General features: G+C 49.0%; 1 protein-coding gene across 1 annotated transcript in view; it reads left to right on the forward strand.

Annotated features, from left to right (window-relative positions):
• RCOR1 (REST corepressor 1) overlaps window positions 1–12,537 on the forward strand; it is a 117,595-nt gene extending 105,058 nt beyond the window's left edge. The window contains exons 9-12 of the mRNA XM_025869325.2: window positions 3,948–4,025; window positions 4,265–4,322; window positions 4,818–5,047; window positions 8,380–12,537. Coding sequence (XP_025725110.1) covers window positions 3,948–4,025; window positions 4,265–4,322; window positions 4,818–5,047; window positions 8,380–8,421 — 408 coding nt within the window. The 3' untranslated portion in view covers window positions 8,422–12,537. The remainder of the gene's footprint in view (window positions 1–3,947; window positions 4,026–4,264; window positions 4,323–4,817; window positions 5,048–8,379) is intronic.
• The last annotated feature ends 3,448 nt before the right edge of the window (window positions 12,538–15,985 follow it).

The following is a 15,985-nucleotide window of genomic DNA, read 5'->3' on the forward strand; positions in this document are numbered from 1 at the left end:
GAACATGATCTACCCCCCACCAACACAGATCTGTAATTCTCGGTGTTGTGCCGTTTCTGCGTCCAGGGCTTTGTCAGAGTTACCCTAGATGTTTGGTACGTTATGATGCTCTTGTAAAACAGGGTACTGTTCTTAAAATTAATCCTTTTCTAATTATTTATGTCTCTCATGAGGAATGGCTCATCATTTGAATCTGATTTTACATGGTACATTTCGACTGCAAATTGAATCGAGTAGCCTAATGTTGTCCTTTCATTAATGTTCCGCCCCTCCCCCATCCTTCTCTCTCTGGAATTCAGGGCAAATTGTGGTGGACTGTTGGTTTCCTTTTAGTTTTTGCTGCTTTTGACTCGTTGATCTTGATGGTTCCATGGAAGGTTGAATAGGAGGCCAACCATCATTTCACAGATGAGAGGAGGGCGCTGTGGGCCGGGTCTGTCACCTCGTGTCAGGTGGCAGCACAGAACAGGACCAAGTGTTCCTGTGCTGCAGTCAGAGGACTGGCTTCAAGTCTTGGCTGCTGGCACGGCTGCACCCTCATCTTAGGAGAATCACTTAATCTTTCTGGGCCTCTTTTCCAGTGAGGAGATTAATCCTTGTCTGCCTGATCTTTCCCCGGCTATCTGAGGGCTGCGGCATGAGGGAGCGTTGTAAGCTCTGTCTGCACTGGAAGAGCTCTCTGACTGGGGCTGTGAGCTCCCACATGCACTTTCATCTTCCTGTACAAGGGGCCTCGTTTCACCCTGTGCTGAGCAAGTCCCTAACACTTGCCATTCAACGTTAATACATGGAGGAAAGAAAACGAGCCCCCTTCTTCCGTGGAGGTGTGACTGACATTACAGTCAGACGCAGCGGTCTTTGGTTTCACAGCCAGGGTCAGGAGCAGGGATTTTTTTACTGGAAGGTAGCTACTCCGAGTTCACCCTGAATAGAGAGGGTTATACCTCCAGGGAGGAGACGGGTTGTTCACCCCCCACAGCCTGGCGGGGCTACTGCCAAATGCACTTGCCAACTCACAGTGGCAGCCGGTCCACACACTGGACATACTCTCTGGATGCCTCCATGTGTGGTGGGGTGTCACGGAAGGGCTTGCACGAACATAGCAGAAAACCTGACTAACGGCAGCTTAAACAATTCAGCATTTCTTTTTATCAAATAGCAAGAAGTCCCAGCGCCAATGGCTGCTGGCATCAGCCCGTCTGTTCAGTGGTATATTGTCGAGGACCCGGATTCTCCCACATTCCCTCCTCTGCCATTCTTAATGTCCTGGCTTTCGCCTTGCTGTTCTTCTGCATTGGAAGCCTCAGAAGCCATTCTGCAGCCTGCACACCTGCGTTCAGGGCAGAGGAGGAGCTGGAGGTGGAGCCAGCCCATCTGCCCTCCTAGCAGGAGAAGCTTTTACCTTCCCGGGGGCTCCTGTCCTTTGTGCATGCCAGAGCTCTGCAGAACAGCTCCTCCCAGCTCCGAGAAAGACCCCCAGCCTCTATTGACGATACTTGTGAGGAGGGGGCTGGGGAACAGACGTCTGTTAGATTAGCGAGCAGCCAGGGCCTGGTGCATTAGGTCTCCTGGGTGGAGAGGGAGACAGTCACACAAGAAAGTAGAAAAGCCCCATACAGCTGGGAGGTCTAGGTAAGGCACCAGGCCAAGTCAATGGCTTTTTTTGTTTTTTCTCTAAATGCTGATTGCTTTCATACTGTATTTCTTAACGCAGCTCGTTGCCACTCTGTCTTCCTGTTAGCATGATGTTGGCAGCCAAACCCTATCCTTATTCTGATAGTAAACACTGAGTATTTCTAACGAGGCAAATACATTAGGAAGAGAGATGAAAGTTAATGAGAATTTAGAGCTAAACTTTTAATGAGCCGTGTAGTCACTTATGTAATCTCTGTGATGCTTTATTGATTTTTAAAGAGAAGATGCATGTGGTAAATAGGTTGGTCTCCTTAGAAAAATGTATGTTACTTAATCACAATGCAATATATCCCCAGTTTTATACATATGTGAACAACAAGCTGGAGCAAATAGAATAACATACTTAACTGGCGTGCTTGGCGGCATTGAGTATTCTAGATTGCTGACTTTTGAGAATTCGCTGATTCCCTGTTACAAGTTTCTAGGTCTAGTTTTTAGCCTAAGGAGAGTTCAGTGGACATAATCTTGAATGTCTTACAACATTTTATGGGTGGTTGGTGCATGAGAGCTCCGAGCAAGAGTCTAAGACCCTGCTGTTTGATCGGGTAGCCAGTAGACACACATGGTCATTTAAATTCAAGTTTGGATGAAAGTAGAAGACATGAAAAATCCGATTCCTTAGTTGCATAAGCTACATTTCAGGTGCTTAGTATTTACATGTGGCCGGTGGCTCCCGTGTCAGGTAGCCAGCCACAGCTGCAGAATACTGCTGCATCCAAGAACATTCTGTGAGGTAATGCTGCTCTGAGAGCTTGGTGTCACTGTCCCAACAACTCACTGTGAATCAATTTCTGGTACCAGTTTATTTTATTTGACTTGTACCTTTTCAAAAATGAACTAAAGCAAATTTTAGTAAATCAGGGTCCTCAGTTTTAGTTTTACACTAGAGTAAATTTTGTGCGCATTTCCTATATTTTTCTTTTCGGTTGTTTCTATGTTCTGATTTGACATTAATAGAAAAAGATTTGGCGTAGGCTGTATTTCTGGTAGGCTTTAAGGCCCTTACAAGTGGCAAACAGGCTCACTTTCTGGTCCCGGACAGCGCTGGTCTTACTTACTGGGCCACCGGTCCCCTGTACATCTCCACCCCATTTTAAATCTTTTAGAAGAAGTAAAATATAGGAAAGGAAATGGAAAACTAGAATTCTGTGAAATGTAAGTATTTGAAAATGAAATTTTCATCTAAGTATAAAAAGATTTGTAGAGGAGAGAATTATTAAAGTGTCCATGAGACCGTGTCCTTCACCACCATCTCCGCTAATCCCATCCCTCCCCTACCTCTCGAAGTCCTGCTTTTCTTTATTTGTCTTAATAAGGTTGCTGCTTTTGAGGGCACCTTCTGCTCATGAGTGTCTTTGAGGTTTTATTTGGGAAAATGAATTTGTTTCTCCCCTTGCTTTTTTTTTTTTTTTTTTTTTTTTGCCCATGGGATTATTCAGAAAGGAAAAACCCTAGGGTCAGAGTCCCCCCTGGTGCTTCGCCTGGAAATGCCTCTGCACATAGGGCTGAGCGGGAAGGGCGCATTCCTATGACCCAGCGCATTCAGGAGTCCATGCAGAAGTCAGGAGGAGCCATGGAGTGATTCGGTGGTTGTGTCTTTCTTTTGATTAGGTATGAGCAGTGAAAGATGAGGTGCATCGAATCCAATAATGTGGAAAAGAAAATCTGTGAGAAAGTGAAGAATTACAGTTGATCAAAATTAGGCTTGTGGGAAACTGACATACTGCTTTCTTTTTTCTTCTCATTAAAGAAGGCTGCACTGTGGGCTTTTGCCCTGTGTGGTGCCTGGACAGACAGTGCTTGGGGCCCTGGGAGTCTGCATCTGCAGTCCTGCTGCAGAGCTGTGCCTCTTCTCTTCAGCCTTGACTCTGCCCGCTCTCCAGCTTTGAGCTCAATTCTGTGTGGCGGAAAGCCCGGGCATTGCCTGTCTTTTGAGTCAGACTCCAGATATGCCACTCAGGGGATGAACTGTTAAGAAATTATGAGTTAGGACTGTGCACACGGGAGCTCTTTCACCGCCATGCCCTCCTTCTTGTCCCTTGTATGCTGCTCTAAGCAAGTCACAGCATCTAGTTAGATGCTCTGAAGGGGTACTGTGGGGACCTCAAATCTTGGCTACCATACAGATCTGGTACTTCTTTGCTCTTGGGTTTTTTGTTTCTTTTACTTTTTTTTTTTAGTTTCATTTTCATTTCATACCTTTATAAAAGTTTTTCATTTTTAAAATTAAAATATTTTCTTCTTTCTCTCAGATTCAGAATATTAAACAGACAAACAGTGCTCTCAAAGAAAAACTTGACGGTGGAATAGAACCATATCGGCTTCCAGAGGTAGGATTACGTTGACATCATCTTAGAAGTCATAACCACGTTTTACGTGCTAAGAATTGAATGCCTGTATAATACATTTCCAGCATACCTCCCACAGAAAGAAAGGTATAGATAACAATATTGAAAACCTAGTTGATGTTGAAATTCTGACAGGAGAAAAAATAAGATGCATTAACTCTCGTAAGGACACACACACCTCAGACGCATTATGCTCACATGACTCATTTGGATATATGCAGGTCACTCAGAAATGTAATGCACGTTGGACCACGGAAGAGCAGCTTCTCGCGGTACAAGGTATGGGGGGTCCTTGTGGGCTTGCAGCTCTGGGGCCTTTAGGAAAAGTCATGCCTGACCCCATTCCCATCCCACTGCTTGTGGGAGTGTGTTGGGTTCTGAATGGTCAGAAAGTACAAAACCCCAAAAGCAGCAGGTTGTCAGAATTCTACATTTGGGAGGTATTCTAGTCTTGGGGGGTTCCTGAAAAGAAGAATGCAGAATGTCCATAGCCACAGGCTGCTGGCTGTTTGACTTCAGGTATCTTGGGACGGGTGACAGAGGTGCAGACTTCTGGATGACAGGGTCATACTGGACTTCTTGGATCAGTCATCTACGAAATAGATCTCCGTTGCTGCTTTTTCCCACTGGTATAATGCATTAAGATAGTGCCTGCTGTTAGAAGCCCCGTATGTTTTCTTATCTAGATAACGGAAGGGGTAAGTCTCAGTTGTGTGGGTTTTTCAAAGTTGTTTTTCCCCTGTATTGAAAAACAATGCTCTCTTACATCCTTAGCCATCAGGAAATATGGCCGAGATTTTCAGGCAATCTCAGATGTGATTGGGAACAAATCAGTGGTACAAGTGAAAAACTTTTTTGTAAATTATCGACGCCGCTTCAACATAGATGAAGTTTTACAAGAATGGGAGGCAGAACATGGTAAAGAAGAGACCAATGGGCCCAGTAGCCAGAAACCTATCAAGTCCCCGGATAATTCTATCAAGATGCCTGAGGAGGAAGACGAGGTAAATCTGAAACAATAGGATCACTGCCAGGTTCATGCTCGATATTCGGTTTCTTCTTTGATGGCCTTTCTCAGCTGTAGAAATATTTTTAGCTCTCAGCTCTGTCAGTGACTTGACTTTTACCTATAAATACCATAATGTGAGTGTTGACGCCAGTTAGTTTTTGGTCACTAGGTATATTACTCACATTTTAATTCCTGTACAAACTCTTAATTCCATCCTGGTTTCCTCCGGTCACAGTATATTCCACATTACCAACATTCCTTAGATCGAGTAAGAACTCAGCCATAAAACAGTTAGTTGGAAGTGCCTTGAACAGCGTCAGTCAAGCTCAGTCATATAAAATGCATTGTCATCTCAATAGGAGGTTAATGAACTTACTGGTGAATCGGCACAGCTAGCCAGCCAGGAGCTCCTGGGTCTGTCTCTGCTGTCCCAGATCATCCAGACTTTGATGCTGTTTGGGGCTAATGGCTTTAAATATTGATGGGGACAATTCCAGGTTCTGTGGTTGGCTGGACCTTCCAGGCTGGTGGCTGACATTCTGGCAGTCTCCAGGATAGCTGCACCGATCTCCTCTGCCGACTCGGCACAGCTTAGGCAGCCAGATTCCTGAGGCTTCATGGCCCCCTCTGCTGTGTCCCTGCTTCCTGGGACAGGGCTACCGGCCATTTCCCTAGCTAGTCTGGCCAGCCCTGCTACATATATTTACCCCCAGTCCCACAGAGGAGGAGAATGGGGCTAGGCAGAGGTTAAGAGTTCATTGCCAATCACTTGACATTTGAGTTTGTTCACTGACACGGAACTCCAAGGATTAAATGAGCTTTACAGGAAGAGTTACTTTCTCATCAAAGCCTCTTCCAGACCCTGGTAGGAATGATTTGAAATTACCTAGTTTGTATTGTCTGTGCTCCCCCTTTACTCTAAGAGGCTGGTTATAAAAGCTGCCCAGAGGCCCCCCTCCCCACTCCTGACCTGAGCGCACAGAGTGCCTCACGAGGGAGATCTGCACACCGCCCGCCTCCGCCCAGCATGCCATAGATGGAGCACTCTGTGCCTCTGCACCAATTTGAAAGGCCACAAGGTACTTACATCTGTCAGAAGGGTGTTAAAACATCCTCGTTTTGTTAGACTCTTTAGAGCTTTCTACCAGAAAATCTTTGTAATAAGTTTACAGAACTTATATTATCAACAATGTGAGTGTTTTCCTGAGCCACACACATGCATGGCCCAGCCTGAGACCCTGGAACCTAGCAGCATGTGAGCAGAGAGAAGGAGTTTGCAGCTTTTAGCAGTAATTCTTGTCCCAATGCTAGTTGCCACTTTAGCAGCAAATTAACTTCCCTCAGGTCCTACACTCCAGAAGCACTGAAAGATGAGAATTACCAGGGAAGGAATATTAGAATTTGCAAGAATGACAGCTTCCGTGTGTGTTTTTCAGCTTTAGTCCCAGGAAGCAGAAATAATAGGAAACTTTAGCTTTCTTCCTTCTTCAAATTTAATCAAAGTGGGTGTTGACAGGGTTAGCCTAAAAAATGTCATAAATTTGGGACCAAGGGCCATCACCAATGGGATGGCGTGTGAGTTCTTCCCCGTGTATTTTCCTCCCTTTTCTTAAGCGTGGTTCATTCACTGACAGTACGTTTCTTTCCTTGTAGTCCAGAAGGGCCGTTCTTCATGGTCCGTTCACCATGTTGGTTGTACATCAAAGTATGCGCACATAGTCCTCTTCCCAGTCTCTGCGAGCATTGGCTCACCCGTGACCGCAGCTCCCACCAAGTAGCACATCTTCATTTCTCTCTGGTGGTTATCTTGCATGTGTCTGTCTGCCCAGCCTTCTCTTCAAAACCAGCACTGTGACCTGGCGTCTCTTTAACGTACGATCTTCATGTTGTCTGTAAACATTTTCACCTCCTCAGTCATTTAAGTCCCTGCGTCACACACCTTATTTCCTTGTCTTTGGCTCCTTCCCTCCTGAGAGAGCAAGAGCAAAAGGATGCTCACAGGAGGGGCAGAGGCAGGAGCGGGGCTCGGCCCCGGGGCCCTGGGACCGAGAGCTGCGCCCCCGGCGCCGCCGTCCCTTTTTCTGAACGCTCCTTGCCCTCCCAGCCTTGCGGCTCCACCCGCTTTTCTCTTCTCTGGAGAGCAATTTGCAAAAGGAAATCGGTCTGCACAGGGACCGGCTGCTTCTGCGTCCGTGAGGGGCCTGCGGGGACTTGTTAGAGTGTTAGTGTATCGTCTGGCCAGTGCCCAGAACTGGGTGCCCCTGTGACCTCTCATTGTGTAGCCTGTGGATTCCAGCAGCTAAGAAGGAGGTCTGCCAGCGTCCTGCCCACCCCTTCTGCCCTCGGATTTTGTGTGTTAAATGTGGCACAGACAGGGAGGAGGACATCAGAATTGCCAGCAGCTCCAGTAACATAAGGGCCTGTTCGCTGTAGGCTTTATCTCCTTCAGGACTGAGAAGGGAAGGCAGCCCACGGGTTTTGAGCCTTTGAGATTCAGAGTTCTCTGAGGTGGACAAGGGTGCAGTACAGAGCAGGGGTGCGTGCGTGTCAGAACGGGTGGTGGGGATGCTGGACAGCACTGGCTCAGAGGTGGAGTCTCCCTCAAAGTTACAGAATGGCTTGAGTGTGTTACCAGTGAGGGGAAATCGCCCGACCTAACTGTTCTCATAAACGGTGATATCGCCCGAAGGAACCGCAGTTTTCAGATTTGGGGTTCACAACCCAGTGGTTTCCATAGCAATAAGACATCATGAGGGTAGCAGTGAGCACCAAGACACCTTGTAACTTTCTGGTTTGGGTCTGGGAGTCAGTTTTAGTTCAGAAATGCCTTTGAGGCTTTTAAAGAAGATCCCGCAATCTTGGCTCTCCTGTGTGTCGCTGTGTCCCGGCGCAGGCCAGTGGCTGTTGGCTGAGTGGGGTAGGTGCCACGGCTTCTCTCCAGCCAGTGCTGACATGCCTGAGTGCTGCCTTTGGCCACGCACTGTGCCGACAAGACCTTTCCAGGGATTTTATCTGATCCTGCGAAGTAGACGTCACTATTGTGTCTGTTCTGCAGATGAGGAAACAGAAATTGGAAAAGAAGTAACTTATCCAAGGATCCACATCTAGAAAGTGGAAGAGCCAGGATTCGAGCCTGAGATACCTGGCCATGGAGGCCGGCCTCTTAGCTTGCCTGCCGTGCCCAGGCCCTGCCCTTAGGAACACGCATGCGTGTGAGGTAGACAGGCGGCCCCCACCCTCTCACCCTGTCTCGCCACACCAGAAGTAGCAGTTTGCGGTGTTCACCTGCTCTGTGATTCTTTTTTTTCTTTCCCCTTTTCTCCTCAGGCTGCTTCTGTTCTTGACGTCAGATATGCATCTGCTTCATGAGAAACTCTGGTAGCTTTGAGCACTTGGTATGGACGACTGTGTTATCCAAGGTATCAGGTATTACAAGACATCACCTAGCCATCTGCATCACATCTCTGTGGACAAGCAGCTATTACCAAAAAAGGCATACACTTCCAGTCCTGTGCTCCATCTGCCTTAATTCTGTGCTCGTTCCTCCATGTGGCGCCACTTCCCAGAGAGCCCCTTTGCATCTCTCACACTCTGCCTAAGTGCTGGGGAGTCTTCATGGCCTGCACGCCTCCTGTGACTCTGGGGACCCCTCCCCAGTCGAAGCTCCTGAGCCCCACCAATGGCAGCTCTGCCCAGTCAGCAGCTTCTTCAAACAGGTAGTCCACTTGGAAGGCACGACTCTGTTCCTGCATGGCCTGCAACTTCTACTTTGTGCATAATGTAATTTTCAGAGTGACTGTGACCCTGTTGGCCTTTTAGAAAGTTTCTCTTGTTCTTTTCTGAGGCAGCCACCTAAGCGATATCATGCTCCTTTGGAAATCACAGTATCCTGGCAGACTGCATTATAATCTCCATTGTGCCAAACATCCTGAGACAGCTCACATTTCCCCAAACGTTGGGTGTAATTATGGTTTGTAAATTTATCTGGCTTAAATCTCGCCCTTCTCCCTTCCCAAGTGGTAGAAAGCTCATTCACAGCAACTGTCCTTGGACACGAGCTTAAAGGGAACGTGGACCTCAACACTTTCTGCCTTCAGCTTTCAGCATTGTAACCCCAGGATGGGAGCCAGCCCTGTCTTTTTGGATCCCCCCCACCCCACCATCCAACTCCAAGAGATGCGGTCCGTACCACTGTACCTGGTGCTTGTGCATTGGAATTGGTGCCTTCTCCTTTTGGCAACCACGTTATCAACCCCTTTTCTGTTTTAGTGTCTTATTTCTTCTTTAAAGTTTATTGCTTGCCAAAGATAACATCACTGAGATTAGGAGACAGGGGAGAAATTGCTGCAGATTCTGACAGAGTGCAGATTTTAAATGTCAGGTTAGCTCAATAAGGGTATTAGAATAGCTGGTGAGGGTTTTGTAAAAGCTACACATTGTGTGTTCCCCGTTCTGTTGGTATGCCTGGCCTTCTACGTGTCACTCCATACAGCTTTTTTTGTCCTTCATATACTGATGTGATCATATAAACACCATTCTTTTCTCTTTTAATATTATAGTACAGGACAGAGAAGTGATCAGTTTATTGGCTCTAGTAAGACCAAGACGAAAAGAAACAATGTACAAAGTGGTCTGTAATGCCTTTTGGTTGGACTGGGAACAAGTTAAATGTTTCTAATAAATGTTCTGAGATTTCCAGAATCACTTATTCTCGTACCAGACTCTGGACCCGCTGCGGGACTGAGGGATAGACTGTCAGACTGCGTTCTCGCGTAACCTGTGTCCCGCCCACGGTCAGTCCAGCCTGCACTAAATATGTTGAAGGAGCTTTTGTTGTTGTTGTTTTGCATCATTTAAATATTTTTCCTGCTTTCAATACCAAAAAGAAAAAAAATGCAGATGCTTTAAGGCACAAACAGAATTCTTAAGAATTTAAAATATGCAATTAAAATTTGATGTGTTTTGACTCCCAAGCACCTTGCCCCCCCCCCTTTTTAAAGTCAGCTGATTGTCTCTTTAGGAAGAAGGTCAGCTAGAAACCTAGACTGTTGGGAATTGTATGTTTTTAGAAATCTGGAGAAAGGTCATTCACAAGGGGAGTAAAATGGGACTTTCCCGACTTTTGTCATCTTGTCCCCTCACAGGGTGTCTGTGGGTCAGGTAAGAGCGTGTGAAGAACGGCGTCTGAGGAGGCCAGAGGGCAGTCACAGCTTGCTGCTCCCACCTAGACGGGGTAGCATAATAACACTAGTCATGAGGTAGGGTTTGTTTGGGCTTGTATCGTAAGCCTGCTGTGTAATTGGAAAATGGCAGGTAAACCATGGAGAGGAGATGGCCAAAGTTTTGCACATCGCTTAAAGGGGACACTAGGCAAGAAGCGAGGCCGTAGGTTCTCTTTGCTTCTCAAGGCCTCCTTCCTCTTTATGGAAGCAGCAGGCAGTTTGCTGCAGTGGGTCTCGTTCTGCCAGCAGATCTGTTCCTCTCTGCGTGCCCGGGCAATTCTCCTTCTGGCAAGGCGTGAAAGCCCCATGCTGGTTCCTAGGGAGCGGGGCAGGCAGCACGGCAGGGGCGCCGGGCCCCTGGGTGTATTCTGCACCCTCCCCTCACGGGCTTACCCAGTGCTGAGGAATCACTGCGGCCAGTACCCGAGGCCGGCCACCGCAGCCTGGCGCTGGCTTTCTCCACCGGAAGGGGGCGTCGTTGTTGTCATTTGCCAGAAGGAAGAAGGTTGTTTTTGCCAGACTCCTTCCTTGTAGTTTCAAGCATAACGTAGCACTGTGTTTTAAACTCTTTCATTACACTGTCTTTTCAATGATGTTGTAAATGCAAGAAATCACCTAGCTTTAAAAGCTGAGTGATTGATCTTATTTATGTGAAGCCCCTTTTTTAACATATCAAGACTTCGGTGCATCAGCAGGTCGTGTTTGGATGTATAAGGGTCCACAGTGACAACTGCTTCGGATGCAATGTTCACTTAAGCTTTGTCTTCTTAAAAATTGATCAATGTGAATGTCATAATTATATATATATTTTTGTGGAAAATTTCTCCTAAGTATAAGTTATTGTGCAAAATATAGTACCATTGAAGCAAATGATAGTTTAACTTTTAGTTTAGAAATCCTAAAAGATATAAATTGTACTGCATATGCATTAAAAGTTTGTTTTATTTAATTTTATGTAGGTGTGTAAAGTGTTAGGTAAAAATTGTTTTCACTTATCCATTTAAACACCTTGTTACTTGAATATTGTGCTGACTGGTCTGAACCAGCGATCGACCCTGTAACATAGCTCTTCTGGCCAGGAAGGCCGTGCCTCAGTTGTGCTCACAGTCAAGTGTCGGTGCCTGCAGGGGCCGGCAGTTAGTGTAACACACCCGCCGCGTGGTCTCGGGGTGTCTGCCCACCAGGACACCAGTTCCTCAAAATGGTTTTTGATAGTTTTTAACCTATACAACCCTTCGATGGTCACCAACCTCTCTAATCAAAAAATGAAAATGAAAAAATTGTTGCGTTTTACAAGCTTACTGTGGTGGACTAATTAAGCAGTTGTTTTCTGTGTATAAAAGTTCCCTCCGATACCACACACCACTCTAAGTGTGCTAACTGTCACTTTAAATTTCAGCTATGCCCTATTTTTGTCTTTCTAAATATCAGATGTACTATTGGTATAATTGCATACCAAAAATAAGCCAAACAGTGCATTACACTAACTGGATCCCTGCTAACGGAGCCGGGGAAAGACGGAGCCAGCTCACACAAGAGCCTCGCTTCCTCTCTCGTCCAGCCTGCATCTAAGCCCAGTGACCCAGGATCCAAGCTTTCAGTATCAGGTGAAACTTGGCTTCACGTTGACTCAAGGTAGTTAGCTAATCTGAATCTAGTGATCTTGTGCAATGCTCACAAACAGATTCTCTCTCCGCCCCTCCCTGGCCCCCTGCAGCTTTCCCTCTTACACTAAAGCACAATTGCGGCAATGTTATGATTCCGAAGAAGGAAGGTCCGTAGAGTCTATGCATGTCGTGTGATAATGAGTGTTTACAGTCACCTTCTCCGAAAACTAAAATTCTTACTGGAGTGGATAGTATTCCATTACGTAGACCTATCAACTTTGCTAAGTGCTTTTTAGATTGCTTAAAATTTTTCAAGATTTTAAAAGATGTATAAGGTTAAGTTTGCAAATATAATGGAAATGCTGTATATCTTTTGAAGTGATAAAATCCATGTTGGAATTTTAAAGAAAATATGTTGTAATAATGCTGTTGTAAGTAATATTTTAATGTCTCTTTTTGCCTGTTTTCTATATCAGCACACTCATTGTGGTGAATGTTCATAGCATTATAATTGCTTAGCCATTGAATGATAACATTTGTTAGTGGAGATTGAAAAATTTATTTGTGAAATTCTGCAGAATTCATTTTTCTATTTCTAATATTTGCTGAAGTTAAATAAAAATTTTCAAGCCATTGATGTAATAAAATACGAGACAAAACCATTTTCTGCACCCTCCCCTTTCCATCAAAGCAGTGCTCCGCGCTAATGCGTAGTGGGGTTTTGCTTTGGGCCTTGGGGTTTCAGAGCGTAGACACCCCCCAGAACTACACCCTTGGAAGCAGCCACGGATGCCTTCTGCGTTTAGCCTTTGGCTCGCCTTGAACTGCATTTTTTTCTTTTCTTTCTTTTTTTTTAATGTACGATGAACTTACAGTTGGGACCAAGCTGAGGTACATGAATTCATAAAAGTTGGCAGCTGTTGAGGGCTTGCTTACATTTTAAGGTTCAGCGAGAGGACATTTTTTTCCCCATTAGTGGTTTTTCTCTTTTCAGCGTGACCAGGCTTGACGCCTGGATGCTGGCCTCTGCATGGCCCTGGACTGTGGCAGTGAAGAGGCGGACTACCGCCTTGTCACCTCTGGTCTGCCGAGAGTGGACACAGCTCTGACCGCAGCACCTCCGAGTGGTATGAAGAACACTCTGAGCACCCACCTACTGGCCACCTCTGCCATCTCCTCTTTTGTAGCCAGAATGTAGGATCTGGCTAGAGAAGTGCTAGAAAAACCTGACTTCTGAATCCAGCGTTGCTTCAGGCAGCAAATTTAAGATCTGCAGATGGGGTCCCTCTCTGTATGGGACTTGGCAGAGGGTAGAAGCGGGTTTGCAGGACACCTGTGAGAGTTCCTCCCCCAGTCACCACGCTCGGCGTCACAGGAGAGGGCGCCAGGTGCTGCCGGAGGGTCTCTGGGTGACACCTGAGGGTGGCACCCAGGAGGGGCGGACAGGGGCTCAGAGGCGTCAACAGTGCTGGATGCCTGCCGGGATGGGGGCCAAATGGGCCGCTTGGGCTTGGCCTCCCTTGCCTTGGAAGTGCGGCCAGCACTAAGGGAAGGAGGTGTGGAGGGAGTTAGGGCAGTGCTGAGGGGAGGGCTTCCGAAGGCTGGCCTAGACCACCACACCTGTGCGGGCCCTCGGGCAGCGGGGAGACCTGGCTGGGGCCCGACACCAAGGGCGCGTGAGGAAGCGCAGGCCCCAGCCGCGTCTCGCGCCCCGTGGCCCCCGGTCTCAGCCGGCGCTGCGGCCCTGCTCCCGCAGCTGTAGCTCCCCGCTCTCCCGGGCCGGCTGGGCCCAGGGGCAGCCCCCGCGGGCTGCGGTGGTGACCGACTGAGGAAGGTCCCTGTCACTTCTCGTTCCCCGCTCCTGTTCCGGGGATCACGTTCAGAATCAAACCCTCCTCCTAGGCACTGCTCTCCAGCGCCCTCGGGGCCAAGAACACGCGGAGGCGGCAAGAGTCTCTCCCTGCCGGCAGGTGTGTCCGGGCTCCATAGCTTCTGTCCAGGGGAGAGGCCTGGAGAGCACTTGGCAGCCTGTATTTCGGGAAGGGGCGAGGCAGCAGCCCTCGCCGCCGCCGCCGCCGTGTCCATCTGGAGCGCGGGCACTGAAGGCCAGCCTGCTGGTCCCGGCGCCCGTGGCTCTGTTCCCCGAAGCTGGCCCCAGGGAGCGCGCCGCACGGAGCAAGCCCAGCGGCCCGCTCTCCCTCCTCCTCGGCGGTTAAGACCCCGCTTGTTCCCCGCTGCGGCTGCTTCATTAGGGGCCGGGCGAGCTCATGGGCCGTCCCAGCGGAACGCGGCCCCCAGGGCAGGCTCCCTTCCCCCTCTTTCCGCTCTTCCCTGGGCCGTTCCCCCGCCCGGGCTCCCGTTAGCCCCCGGGGCCTGCCCGCGCTCGCACCAGGCTCCGTGCCTGTGTCCGCCCGAACCTCGCGGTGACCCGGCCTGAACATCTCTGCCCTGCTCCTCCTCGCAAGGCCGCCGTGTACGCATGGCTGTGTGTCTGGTCACCTACCTCCTACCCCCATTCCTCCTGCCAGCGACAGCTCGAGCCCTTCCTGGGCCCCTCATCTCGTCCTGACACCCCTCGGCCCCCAGCCGTGGTCAGGGCTGTTTGCTGCTTAGAACATCCTGTCGTCTAGAGAAACCCAGCCCTGCGTGCGTGTGCTGCGTGACCTTCCTGCCTCGGGAACGTTCTGTGCTTGTCTCGGCTGCAGTGCCTCCCCCCGCTGTCTGGCCCTGCCCCCCACCACGTCCACCTTTCTGCACGTACCTCTTTGCTGGGCTATTAAGAAATGGCTTAAAATGTTTCTTATTCTTTGAAGTAGGTGAGCGCTGCAGGGGGATGGAAGGCATGCGGTGGAACGGGAGTCCCCGCCCTGCACCCCTCCGGCCGCCTGTCCCCGCTCCAGGCACAGCCTCCAAGCACGCGGGCAAACAGCTGTCCTCGTGCCTGCCTCTTTTCACCTGACACACCAACATCTTACTCTTTCGACACGTCCGTGCCTCTGGTGGCTCCACGGTCATCTGGTTCCGGCCCTCTGGTTAGGACTCTGATGATTTCTTTGTCCCGTCGGCAGGTGCTGAGCAGAGTTACCCTGTGTGGTGCCGGCCGACTGGGAGTAACCGTTTGCTTTTGCCTACCTGCCAGCGGTGGTGTAGGATAAATACCTAGGATGGGAGCTTCTGGGTCAAAAGACCTGCTGATGCTCACACCTGCCGCAGACCCTAACATCGTAGCAGCTTCTCCTTGCACTTCTGTCACCCTTGCATCCTTGCCACACCGTGGTAACCAAGCACTTGGTGGGAGGTGTTTGCTAAGCTCTTCAGGGCACTGGGTTGTCCAAGATCCCGGCCCCAGGTCTGGTGTCCCCTGACCTCTCGCTTGCGTTGGGCCCAAGGAGAAGCTTTGCTGAGGGGTCTGCTCATGGTGCTTAATCAATTGAAAATAAATGTGGCAACAATCAAGTCTCATATAGTGGATAATCATGTGTAGCAAATTATTTGTGGTTTTCAGTAATAATTGCTTTATTTATTGAAGATTGCCTTGCCACTCAAGGACAAAATATGCTTTCTTTGATTTAATGCTCATAGCCACCTTCGGGTAGAGACCATCATCCCTATTTTATAGGAGAGACCAGGACTGCCCGAAGAATGCCTTGCCCGAGCTGCACAGCCACAAGGCAGCAGCCGGGCCCTACTCCCCTGTGTGGCCTCTCTGTTCAGACTCCAGGGTGCGGGCTCCCGTCCTCGCTCTGTGGTGGCACCTGTCGCCATCCCAGTCACTCCCTCAGCCCTGCAGGCCCAGCTCCTCACCTGTGAAGCCAGGGTGACACCCTTTAAAGGGTGACGAGAGGAGCCGAGGTCATGTGCAGAAACACTTTGATCTCTCCCAGTTGATTGGTGGAAGAGACACCAGATGCATGGCCCCGCATCCGGCCCTCCTCCTCCGCCACGACCTTCCTGGTCCTTCCTCCCCCTGTGGCCCTGGGCGGTCCAAGAGGACTCACTGCCCCCTCGCCACCTTGTCCTTTTCCAGGCCCTTCCTCAGCGGAGTGACCCCTGCTGGTCTGCAGCCCTGGGATACTGAGCCCGGTCAGCCTCCCCGGCGGAGCT

Source organism: Callorhinus ursinus, unplaced genomic scaffold (assembly GCF_003265705.2).
Source record: "Callorhinus ursinus isolate GAN/ISIS: 27379988/994484 unplaced genomic scaffold, GSC_fseal_2.0 scaffold8, whole genome shotgun sequence".
Classification (NCBI taxonomy): domain Eukaryota; kingdom Metazoa; phylum Chordata; class Mammalia; order Carnivora; family Otariidae; genus Callorhinus; species Callorhinus ursinus.